The sequence below is a fragment of the Hemibagrus wyckioides genome, linkage group LG17 (genome assembly GCF_019097595.1).
Source record: "Hemibagrus wyckioides isolate EC202008001 linkage group LG17, SWU_Hwy_1.0, whole genome shotgun sequence".
NCBI classification, from domain to species: domain Eukaryota; kingdom Metazoa; phylum Chordata; class Actinopteri; order Siluriformes; family Bagridae; genus Hemibagrus; species Hemibagrus wyckioides.
The window spans coordinates 23,107,297-23,119,925 of NC_080726.1; the positions used below are offsets into that span (position 1 = coordinate 23,107,297).

Consider the following 12,629-nt stretch of genomic DNA (forward strand, 5'->3'; position numbering starts at 1 on the left):
AACAGAGCAACACTACTCACAAAAATCCAACCTTACAACGTAACATAAAAACATAACCACAGTGTTCAGCAACAAGGGAAACAAACCGCAGAACTTATATCGGGAAGCTGATCGAGGGTACACATAACTGGTGTGCACATATACAGGAAGTCAGATGGACAACGAAGGAAGAAGACCAAAATCTTCAAGCATTTGAAGCAGAATTAGAGGGGGATGTTTTAATTAGAAGGGATAGTTTATGCATATTCACAAGTGGTCAACAGCAATGGAATACTTTGACACCAAAAGCCACGTAGTTGTGTAATCCTTCCAGGTTTACTGTAATAAACAAGAATTAGAAGTTAGCATCAAGCTCAACATTAGCTGCAGATAATTGGCCTGATGCAGTAGATGAACCAGAGGCCCCAAAGTCAGCTGCCTGCCCATCCATCCTGACATGATAGACAGACCCAGAGAAAAGCCAGTTTAGGCCCTTCAGTGGCCGATGAAAACATAATTCCCTGATTTAGCCCCCTGCTGAGTGCAGACATTAGTGCCTGATGACAGCAGCAGATCAAGGCATGAGGATAAGAGTGGGAAATTGTAAAAGAGTTTCATGTTTCCAGGCTTGTGAAAAGATTTGTTCAAGCCACTCCAATTTGATGCATTTTCCCATGTTGTTCAGGACAGCTCATATTGTTGAAGAGTTCTGATAATGACTGTGTGTCTTGGCCCTAATCAGGCTGCTGGATTGTAGATGCCATCTTCTTGGAGCTTGTGTAGCCATTCGCTTGCAGGCAGCAGGCTGGAGCACATGGGGTTCTGCTAAACTCACAGAGGATATCAGTAAGTCACGCAAACTTCTACCACAGTTTTTTTTTTGGTGTTCCTGGATGAAAATTGTGACGTCTCTTTCCAGGTGCTGACATGGAGCTAATATGCCTCCTCCTTTTCTTAATACATGGAATGCCTTTGGCTTTTACTCAGTTTAATGGCTACAACTGTGATCCTGGCCTCCACAGCAGGTTTCCAGGTAAGGAGATACCAACACCTGAGCACTGCAGTTTCTCTTTTTTACCAAGTGCTGCTCTTGAAACTTTTAAGCTATCCTTTTTCTCTACTTTATCTCTACCTGAAGCTGAGCGGGATATCACTGTGTACTGTGGTGTGCAGACCATCACACTGAAGATCAACTTCTGTCCAGTGCTCTACTCGGGCTACACTGATGCAGATCTGGCCTTGAATGGGCATCACGGTGACGCTCAGTGCCGTGGCTTCATCAACAACAACACGTTCCCAACAGCGGTGCTGTTCAGCATCAGCCTCAGCACACTGGAGGCCTGCGGAAACATGCTGGTGGTAAGAAATGCGGAAATTTTTTTATGTTACTGTGACAGGTGAAACCAAGCCCCTAGTACACTGTTTAAAGTATTCATGGTGCAGTTTGTTTTAATTAACAGTTACACCAATCAGGTATAACATTCTGAGCAGTGAAGTGAATAAGACTGATGATCTCCTCATCATGGCACCTGTTAGTGGGTGGGATATATTAGGCAGCATGTGAACATTTTGTCCTCAAAGTTGATGTTAGAAGCAGGAAAAATGGACAAGCGTAAGGATTTGAGCGAGTTTGACGAAGGGCCAGATTGTGATGGCTAGACCACTGGATCAGAGCATCTCCAAAACTGCAGCTCTTGTGGGGTGTTCCCGGTCTGCAGTGGTCAGTATCTATCAAAAAGTATCCTTTATGTCCTGTAAGTTGTGAGGTGGTGACCATGGAGGATCTGCTGCTAACATCTTGGTGCCAGATACCACAGCACAACTTCAGGGATCTAGTCCATGCCTCGATACTGTTTTGGCCAACACTTTGGCCAATATTAGACAGGTGGCCATAATGTTATGCCTGATCAGTGTATGTAACAGAGGAATTTGGAGCAAACTGGCGACTCTTTAAAATCTACAGTAATATTTGTAATATTAAAATATTTTGTGATATCACTTGAGTTATAAAAATGCATCTTTCGGCAGGTCTCGGCAGCTCCTAGCTACAACGCTTTTGGAAATATATCCCTGGTACAGATAGGGAATGTTTCAGGCTACATCGACACCCCTGACCCTCCAACTATCATTAGCTACCTGCCAGGATTGCTTTATAAATTCAGCTGCAGTTATCCTCTGGAGTACCTGGTTAACAACTCTCAGCTGGCATCGTAAGTCTAATAAAATAAATCGTCAATTATTTCAACTCCATTTGCTCACCATCAAACTTTTACAGCATTTTAAATCAATGAAATATTAGATGCACGGGTTTTTTTTTTGCATACCTACCTCAATGCAATGTATGCTCTTTGTACTTTTTCAAGATCATCAGCAGCAATAGCAGTAAAAGACAACAATGGCACCTTTGTGAGCACCTTGAGCTTGATTCTATACAATGTGAGTGATTATTTTTGCTTTATGGAGAGAGAGAGAGAGAGAGAGAGAGAGCAGTTAGTGTAATCATTTACACAGTTGTCTATTTTAGCCGCATGTCCTATTTACATTTAGTGAGTATTGTGTAAATGATACTGTGGATTATGTGATAGAAAAATATCTAACCACTTGACAGCTCTCTCTTGGTGAAAATAAAACCCTTACACTCCTTTTCTTTGTTTTAATATGTGCATGCTTTTTCATGGTCATTGTTTCGTAGATGGGTAAATTAAATTTGACTGAATGTTAACCCATAATTTAATAATCTCTCAGGATTCATCCTTCAGTCAGCAGCTGTCCGTTCCCATGGCCGGTCTGGCTCTGAAGACTAGAGTGTTTGCTGCTGTCAAGGCCACAAATCTAGATCGGAGGTATTGTTTGAAGAAGGCTCCACGTTATTAGATAAACCTAGTTATGAAACGCAGTATAGAGTTACGTGACAGATCACTTACTCGTTTTCTGTTTCTGAATACGGAGTCTATAAGTTAACGTGAACAAATACAGTTGTTACGACAAAACGTGGATACTAATTACATATATAATGTTTCACTTCTCTCCTTTCGAATCATATATAGCGTATTTCAAAATGTATAAGATCAGATATTTGACTGGTTTCGGTAACACAAATGGTTGTTTCACTCCCCCCACCCCACCACCCCTTCCCCCCTAGGTGGAATATCCTGATGGATTACTGTTACACCACTCCCTCTGGGAATCCCAATGATGAGATACGCTACGATCTTTTCTTCGGGTAATTTCACATTATCTAAAGTGGTGCGTTAAGAGACGAGCAATAACCAGCAGAGAGCTCATTACCTGCTTAAACCAACCACTCACTATACAAATCTCTTACAATGGCCTGCCTTATCTCTCTGAGTGTGTGTGTGTGTGTGTGTTCAGAGAGAGTCTAATTCTTAGTTTCATTATCCTAATAGATGTCACAAAGACCCACAGACTACAGTTTTTGAAAATGGGAAAAGCCAGATGGGTCGCTTTGCCTTTGAAGTTTTCCGGTTTGTCAAACACAAAAACCAGAAGATGTCCACTGTCTTCCTGCACTGTGTCACAAAGTTGTGTCGGGTTGATGACTGCGCAATGTTGATGCCGGTATATCTGGGTTCTGTTTCGACTAAATAACCAATCCAAAAACACAAGACAAAGCTGAAAAGGTAGGTATAGTTTGTGAATGGATTTCTGACCTCTGATTGGACGAGACATCTCTTACTCAGGCTATACAGGAAGTAGGAAATTGTGTATCTACCTTTATTTCTTGTACATGTGTGGAGTTCTGCCTTCACATTAAACCATTTCTTAAAATCTTATATTTATCTTTATAAGAAAATGGAGTTCATTCAGCGCTCCTTTGAGGAAGGACGTTCATATGGCGTGATTTTGGATATACTGATAGCGTATTATGGAGTAAAGATTTCTCTAAAAACACACCAGGTATGTTTGGAAGACCAAACTATTCCAGATTAAAGGATGTAAGGAGCGCTATAAGAGCAGAGCTGTGTTCATACACACACCAATCCACTTTCTACTGCTGGACTTCCTCTATATCCTGAGTGACAGATGTCTCGTCCAATCAGAGGGAAGAATTCCATTCGCAAAAACTATACCTACCTTTTCCACTTTGTCTGATTTGTTCTTTTGTTTTTGGATTTTTTATTTTGTTTTGCACACCTCAGCCACCATAATTTTGTCACTAAATAAAGGAATGTTAAGCAGGAAGTGATGTTTATACTTAATGTTTTCTTTTAATCTCAGATCTGTGGAATAAGAAGAAAGAGGGAGGACCCCATACCTCCTCATGCTTCCACTGAAGATGCTATCATAACAGCTGGCCCTATAATCACCAGAGGTGGTGAGATAATAGTAAAATGAACTGTCCTGTGTTCATCAGTTTGCTTGTTTAGTTATTTGTCTTAACTCATACTAGCATTAAAGTTTTTGTGTTCACTATTTACTAATCAGAATTTCTTAAGATTTGATTTTCTATGTTGACATACTTCCTTTTTAAACAGGAAGTCAGACTGACAGAGTCCAGCAGCAATCCAGATTAGCCAAGCCAATTTTTTTGTAATTAATAAACTCTAATCAGTTTTTCTCTCAGCCAAGTAACAGCTGGAAATGGGAAAGATGTACTTAAAAAAAATGACCATGACAATGTGACATATTATCTCAACAGCATTTGATTGGATGAACACTTGATGAATTGATAATTCATCAAACAGATTAGGACTAATTTTCCAAGAACTATGGAATTAAAAAGAAAATCTCAGGAGCATTTTGACCATCCACAGAATTTGTGACAAATATTTTTTCTTGTGCATATACACAGATCAGACATAACATTATGACCACCTGCCTAATATTGTGTTGGTCCCCCTTTTGCTGACCCATCAATGCACTGTGTATTCTGACACCTTTCTATCAGAACCAGCATTAGCTTTTTTAGCAACAGTAGCTCATCTGTTGGATCGGATCACACGGGCCAGCCTTCGCTCCCCATATGCATCAGTGAGCCTTTGCAACCCATGACCCTGTCTCCAGTTTACCACTGTTCCTTCCTTGGACCACTTTTGATAGATACTGACCACTGCAGACCGGGGACACCCCACAGAGCTGCAGTTTTGGAGATGCTCTGATCCAGGGGTCTAGACGTCACAATCTGGCCCTTTGTCAAACTCGCTCAAATCCTTATGCTTGTCCATTTTTCCTGCTTCTAACATCAACTTTGAGGACAAAATGTTGACATGCAGCCTAATTTATCCCACCCACTAACAGGTGCCATGATGAGGAGATCATCAGTCTTATTCACATCACCTGTCACTGCTCACAATGTTATACCTGATCGGTGAATATATGTCTTCCACTTTATCTTAACGTGCTAATTTCTGTTTCTTTTGTAGATGAAACCTCAACCACCAACTCACAGCTTGGTAAGGTGTTTCTTTGTTTTGGGTTTTTTTATTGCTTTTTTGTTCACTGTGTATTATTAACAGATCCAGTATTTTGTTCTATGCAAAGATTTTGTTGCCCAAAATTCCCAAAATCAGATTAAAATAAAGTAGGAGTGTAAAAGAACAAGTTTTACAAAAAAATTTTTTGTCTACTTCAAATCAAACAACTTCAGTTGTTTAGTGTAAATTAATGGCCCCCAGTGAATCAAGGAACATGTTGAAACATAATGCTAACAATAACAGTTTTATTCTAGCAGAGTGCCAGAGACAGTCCCATGGATGGAATTATGCCTGGGCATCCTGATAGTTGGCAAAGGACATCCCAGAGCTCTTTGTTAGCTTCATCCACTTGGCTTAGAAAGAGGGTTGTAGGTAGGCTAGGTTAATGTTAACCTCAAGTTTTTCCATGAATCATTCCCATACTTGGGATGTAAATTGGGCTTCTCTGTATCTCACAATGCTTTCCAGGATGCCAAAGTCCTTGAAGACATGATTAAAGCTCTGCAGTAGAAGGAGGTTCAGGGAGGAGGGGCAGGTGAATGGACTAGGAAAATGGTTTATTATTAGCATTAATAATTGTATTGTTTGGAGACATGGGGAGGTCATTAGCAAAGACAACATATATACAACATATATATAGAACAAGGGGAGTAGTGCAGGTGGGGTTTGGGGTACTTTGGCTTGGCTACATAAAGAGCATGACCAGATAAACTTGTAGATATCTTGGAGCCACCAGTATTTAAACTAAAGGAGTTGAAGTTCTGTGAATGCTAGGGTGTCTCGTTGCTGGGGAGGTGTGAGTCCAAATGATGAGCTTCTTTCTGTGGTGTGAAGCCAGGTATTTCTTGTCTGTTGGGCACTGTGCAAGAACTCTCACCTTAGTTGTGTTCAATGTCTCAGGTTATAGCTGCTATAAAACGAGATGGTGCTAGGGGTCCATTTGTAAGCATGGGAGTTAGGCAACGGTGCGGAAATCCCTGATTAAGTTTTTAAACCCTAGGAATATTTGAAGATCTGTATCATTGGTTGGAATGGACACAGTTAGTAACAGCTGTGACTTTGTCCTGGTCCATAAATACTCCTTTGAGGCTCATGATGCATCAGCATCTCTGAAACCTGAAATTCACCTTTCTCCCATTTAAAATAGAGTTGGTTCTCCATGAACTGAGCAAGGACCTTTCGGACACAGTGGGTGTGTGTTTCTTACCCAAGATACACTATATTGCCAAAAGTATTCGCTCACCCATCCAAATAATCAGAATCAGGTGTTCCAATCACTTCCATGGCCACAGGTGTATAAAATCAAGCACCTAGGCATGCAGACTGTTTTTACAAACATTTGTGAAAGAATGGGTCGCTCTCAGGAGCTCAGTGAATTCCAGCGTGGAACTGTGATAGGATGCCACCTGTGCAACAAATCCAGTCGTGAAATTTCCTCGCTCCTAAATATTCCACAGTCAACTGTCAGCTGTATTATAAGAACGTGGAAGTGTTTGGGAACGACAGCAACTCAGCCACGAAGTGGTAGGCCACGTAAACTGACGGAGCGGGGTCAGCGGATGCTGAGGCGCATAGTGCGAAGAGGTCGCCAACTTTCTGCAGAGTCAATCGCTACAGACCTCCAAACTTCATGTGGCCTTCAGATTAGCTCAAGAACAGTGCGCAGAGAGCTTCATGGAATAGGTTTCCATGGCCGAGCAGCTGCATCCAAGCCATACATCACCAAGTGCAATGCAAAGCGTCGGATGCAGTGGTGTAAAGCACGCCGCCACTGGACTCTAGAGCAGTGGAGACGCGTTCTCTGGAGTGACGAATCACGCTTCTCCATCTGGCAATCTGATGGACGTGTCTGGGTTTGGCAGTTGCCAGGAGAACGGTACTTGTCTGACTGCAGTGTGCCAAGTGTAAAGTTTGGTGGAGGGGGGATTATGGTGTGGGGTTGTTTTTCAGGAGCTGGGCCCTTAGTTCCAGTGAAAGGAACTCTGAATGCTTCAGCATACCAAGACATTTTGGACAATTCCATGCTCCCAACTTTTGTGGGAACAGTTTGGAGCTGGCCCCTTCCTCTTCCAACATGACTATGCACCAGTGCACAAAGCAAGGTCCATAAAGACATGGATGACAGAGTCTGGTGTGGATGAACTTGACTGGCCTGCACAGAGTCCTGACCTCAACCCGATAGAACACCTTTGGGATGAATTAGAGCGGAGGCTGAGAGCCAGGCCTTCTCGTCCAACATCAGTGTGTGACCTCACAAATGCGCTTCTGGAAGAATGGTCAAAAATTCCCATAAACACACCCCTAAACCTTGTGGACAGCCTTCCCAGAAGAGTTGAAGCTGTTATAGCTGCAAAGGGTGGACCGACATCATATTGAACCCTATGGATTAGGAATGGGATGTCACTTAAGTTCATATGCGAGTCAAGGCAGGTGAGCGAATGAATACTTTTGGCAATATAGTGTATCTTCAATGTATACTATTACAAATTTAGAAACCCCAGAATGTCATGGAGAGCATCACTGATAAGACACAAGAATACTGAAGGTCCTGAAAAGGGCATATATATATATATATAATAAAGCAGTACTGAAAGCAACCAGAGGTGCTAAAGGCCATTTCCATTTGTCACCCTTGTATACAATCCAAGTTGTAGGCACTGCATAGGTCCAAAAACTTAAAGATTTGCCCTCTCTGTGACAGAGGAGAGGGAACCAGTCTTCGGTAATCTATGCACAGCCACAGACTTTGCCTTTTTTCTAAGTGAAATAAAAGTGGTAAAGTTCAAGGCCAAATGTACCCCTGTATCCAAGCCTCTTGGATTTTTACGTCCATGGCTTTAATAAACAAGAGGCAACTCCATGAGCTGTCTTTTCTCCTTTAAGTCATGATACTCCACTTTCCACCATGGACTCAGGGTTTCAGGGCTCTTGACTGTGGTTGAAGTTACACACACTTTGAAACAGTGTCACAGACAAGGTGATGACCAGTTTGCAATCTCTCTTTCTGCGCAGGAGATTTGAGGATTGTGTGCATGCATCCAGGGATATCCCAGCACTATGCAGAACTTGATTAATGACAGTGATGAGGGGAAATATTTGCTCTTAGTCAGGGGAACTGACAAGGAGATTGAATGGCTTGGTACAATGGGTGATGGAACCGCAACCCTTGTTGACCTGACCTAGTTGCATGGGTTCTGCAATTTAAGCTGCTTGGGAAGAGCTCACGTCTTCTTCAACCTCTTCTTCTTCTTCTTCTTCTTTCAGCTTTTCCCTTCAGGGAGTGAATCATCTCCCTCCACCTATCTTCAGCATGCTCAACACTTACACCCACTAGCTTCATATCCTCATTTATTCCATCCATATACCTCCTCTTTGGCCTTCCTCTCCTGCCTGGCAGCTCCATGTCCAACATCCTCCTACCAATATACTCACTCTCCCTCCTCTGAACATGTCCAAACCATCTTAATCTGGCCTCCCTAACTCTGTCCCCCAAACGTCCAACATGAGCTGTCCCTCTGATGTACTCGTTCCTAATTCTGTCCAACCGTGTCACTCCCAGATAGAAGAGCCCAACTTCAACCTCTAGTTTTAAGAAAGTTAGTTTGTGCAGGTTATCATAGTTTGCAGCGGCCAAGTTTGTAGTCCGTGTTGTGTTCTGTAAGTTGTAGTATGATACTGATTACTATGTTTTCCTCTCTGTCATAAAGTAACAAAAAAAGAAAAAAAAAGTTTCTTAATAAAATCCTCTCTGTCCCTGATTCATTAATAGCGTCACCAAGTGACCCCTCCTCACCACTGGACACAGTGACGAGTGCTCTTGTTGCCGGGGTGGCAGTGTTGGGCCTGATGAGCTTGAGCTTCTTCATCCTTTCCATCAGGCTTCTACGCAGATCCAGTCCCACATCACTGGCTGGCATATGGAACCCCAGCTTTAAATAAAACACACAACCCTACTGCATAATCTCTGCCTTCTAAATCTTTTCCATCCGAGTCACTGCCATTTACAGAAAGTAAGTTTTGGCAGGGCCAGAATTCAGACCACTGTCTGTTATGTATTTTGTTTACTATTGTTCTTAATAATAATATTATGTTACTCCTTTTAACGTCTTTATATCTTCTTCTACTTCCTGCAGCCATTGGGTTTGCCTTACACCTTACTCTTACTGTACTTCTGTAAAAAAAGAAAACGTAGACACAAGCAGCCAAAGTTTTTGTTTATTACCTCATCTAGATATAATTATACACCCTTCATGAAAATGAGGATAAAGTTATATAGTTAAGTGATTATACATAAATCTTTGAGCTTGAACTTACACAAACTTTGTATGGACCATAGTTCCCTGGAGAGAATAACAACACAGAGTCTGTCTGTAAAATCTAACAATGTTGGAGACACTTCTAGGGAATAATGGCCCGTGGAGATGGAGATAGTTATTGCAAAACAGTGATTTATCTTGATTTTATTATATACTGACTCATCTTCTTTCTGAAAGCTCTATAAATATGACCAAGTCTATGTCAGAGGTTACCAGGTTTTGGGCTAAAATACGCTGGGGCTTATATTAATGCCATCAATCTGCAACAAGAGCTGCTGAACTACCGGCAACAAAACAGCCCCAAGGGTTACAATTTCTTTGTATGGAGTCCCGAAAAGGTTTTTTAAGGAAAGAAAAGGACCCTTGTGACCAAATTTTGGACTCTTTGACTACAATATAGAAGTTGTAATGATGCTTCCAAAATATGAATTATAAAAAACCCACAAGAAATCCAAAAATAATAGCAAAAATAATAATAATAATGATAATAATAATAATAATACAGGGAATAATAATAAAAAAAGAAAAACAATAATGTTTTTCAAGATTTAAATATTTTCTAGGGGTATCAATAAGTTAATAAAATATATGTTTGAAAGAAAATACTATATAATGTGAGTTACGGAGGTTACAGTTTATTTTATACAATACATTTTTACAAAATCTTACATTTTTATTTTATACAATCATTTTTGCTCATTTTTATGAAGGGTGCCAATCATTCTATATGAATTTGTATATGTCACTGTGTACGAGCAGCAATTTGTTTATGCTGTGGAAATGCACTGTGTGTATCTGTGAGAACTTTTAGACTTTTAGAAGTAATTCTTGTTCTTAGTGGACATTGTTTAAATGCCATATACAACTATAACCTGAGTTTTGTTTGTTTTATTGTTGATTGGTTTTTGTAAAAAGCTATTTTGCATCGCAAATTTATGTATGTATGCAAGTATGTTTTCCATAAACACATTACATTTGACTTATTGTTGTCCGCAATTAGCTATTAGCATTTCAGAAGTCAGAAAGAGCTTTATTACGTATGATTTACGCACACAAGGAATCAGACTTGGCGACAGGAGCTCCAGTGTAGAAGAAAGTATGGACATAGTGCAGACATACATAGGAACTAATATAAAAAAAAAACTAAGAAAATTAAATAATGCACTGTATACAGAAGTACAAATATATAGAAGAAGAAGAAGAACTGAGGGCATGAAGCCTTCATTATCGCCACACATACATTACAGCACAGTGGAATTCTTTTCTTCGCATATCCCAGCTGAGGAAGTTGGGGTCAGAGCGCAGGGGCAGCCATGATACAGCACCCCTTGAGCAGAGAGGGTTAAGGGCCTTGCTCACTGCCCCTATATATTGTTTAAATGAATGTTATTTATGAAGAGGATCCAGCATGGGTCCAGTGATGTTCTTCAGGTAGGTCAAGACCATTCTCTCAAATGACTTTATGACCACAGATGTGACCACAAAGCGACAGGTTTGTAGTCATTAAGTCCAGTTATTTGGGGGGTTTTCAGGGGGACCGGAATGATAGTGGAGCGTTTGAGGCAGCACAGAGCTCCAGTGATCTGTTGAAGACCTGTGTGCAGATATTTAATCAAACCAGGTCCTGGTCTAACTTCTGCAACTCAAGAACAAGTCAATTCAAGTGCAATTCAATGGCCTCTCTTATCACTAAAGCTGTGACACACCCCACTAGCACCCTTAGCACATGCCCAGTGCCACTGGGCATAAATTTACCACAGATATGTCCGTTTAACACAATTATAACAGTACATGCATACTCAGTGTCCATTTAACACAATTATAACAGTACACGCATACCCAGTGTCTATTTAACACAATTATAACAGTACACGCATACCCAGTGTCTATTTAACACAATTATAACAGTACACGCATACCCAGTGTCCACTTAACACAATTATAACAGTACACGCATACCCAGTGTCTATTTAACACAATTATAACAGTACACGCATACCCAGTGTCTATTTAACACAATTATAACAGTACACGCATACCCAGTGTCTATTTAACACAATTATAACAGTACATGCATACCCAGTGTCTATTTAACACAATTATAACAGTACACGCATACCCAGTGTCTATTTAACACAATTATAACAGTACACGCATACCCAGTGTCTATTTAACACAATTATAACAGTACACGCATACCCAGTGTCCATTTAACACAATTATAACAGTACACGCATACCCAGTGTCTATTTAACACAATTATAACAGTACACGCATACCCAGTGTCCATTTAACACAATTATAACAGTACACGCATACCCAGTGTCTATTTAACACAATTATAACAGTACACGCATACCCAGTGTCCATTTAACACAATTATAACAGTACATGGATACCCAGTGTCCATTTAACACAATTATAACAGTACACGCATACCCAGTGTCTATTTAACACAATTATAACAGTACACGCATACCCAGTGTCTATTTAACACAATTATAACAGTACATGCATACCCAGTGTCTATTTAACACAATTATAACAGTACACGCATACCCAGTGTCTATTTAACACAATTATAACAGTACACGCATACCCAGTGTCTATTTAACACAATTATAACAGTACACGCATACCCAGTGTCTATTTAACACAATTATAACAGTACATGCATACCCAGTGTCTATTTAACACAATTATAACAGTACACGCATACCCAGTGTCTATTTAACACAATTATAACAGTACATGCATACCCAGTGTCTATTTAACACAATTATAACAGTACATGCATACCCAGTGTCCATTTAACACAATTATAACAGTACATGCATACCCAGTGTCCACTTAACACAATTATAACAGTACATGCATACCCAGTGTCTATTTAACACAA

General features: G+C 40.5%; 1 protein-coding gene across 1 annotated transcript; it reads left to right on the plus strand.

Annotated features, from left to right (window-relative positions):
• The first annotated feature begins 904 nt into the window (after positions 1-904).
• zpld1b (zona pellucida-like domain containing 1b) lies at positions 905-10,162 on the plus strand. Its single transcript, XM_058414033.1, has 10 exons — positions 905-1,012; positions 1,118-1,338; positions 2,008-2,189; positions 2,343-2,415; positions 2,725-2,822; positions 3,122-3,202; positions 3,387-3,558; positions 4,219-4,315; positions 5,364-5,393; positions 9,184-10,162. Exons 1-10 carry the CDS (start codon positions 907-909, stop codon positions 9,351-9,353), a joined length of 1,230 nt encoding a protein of 409 aa, XP_058270016.1. The 5' UTR covers positions 905-906; the 3' UTR covers positions 9,354-10,162.
• The last annotated feature ends 2,467 nt before the right edge of the window (positions 10,163-12,629 follow it).

Bases quoted from the DNA above. Each gene is read 5' to 3' on its own strand.
- zpld1b (XM_058414033.1), top strand. From the start codon at position 907: ATGGAGCTAATATGCCTCCTCCTTTTCTTAATACATGGAATGCCTTTG. The intron at 3,559-4,218 runs GTATATCTGGGT...TTTTAATCTCAG, and splicing joins ACTGCGCAATGTTGATGCCG to ATCTGTGGAATAAGAAGAAA. The intron at 5,394-9,183 runs GTAAGGTGTTTC...ATTCATTAATAG, and splicing joins AACCACCAACTCACAGCTTG to CGTCACCAAGTGACCCCTCC.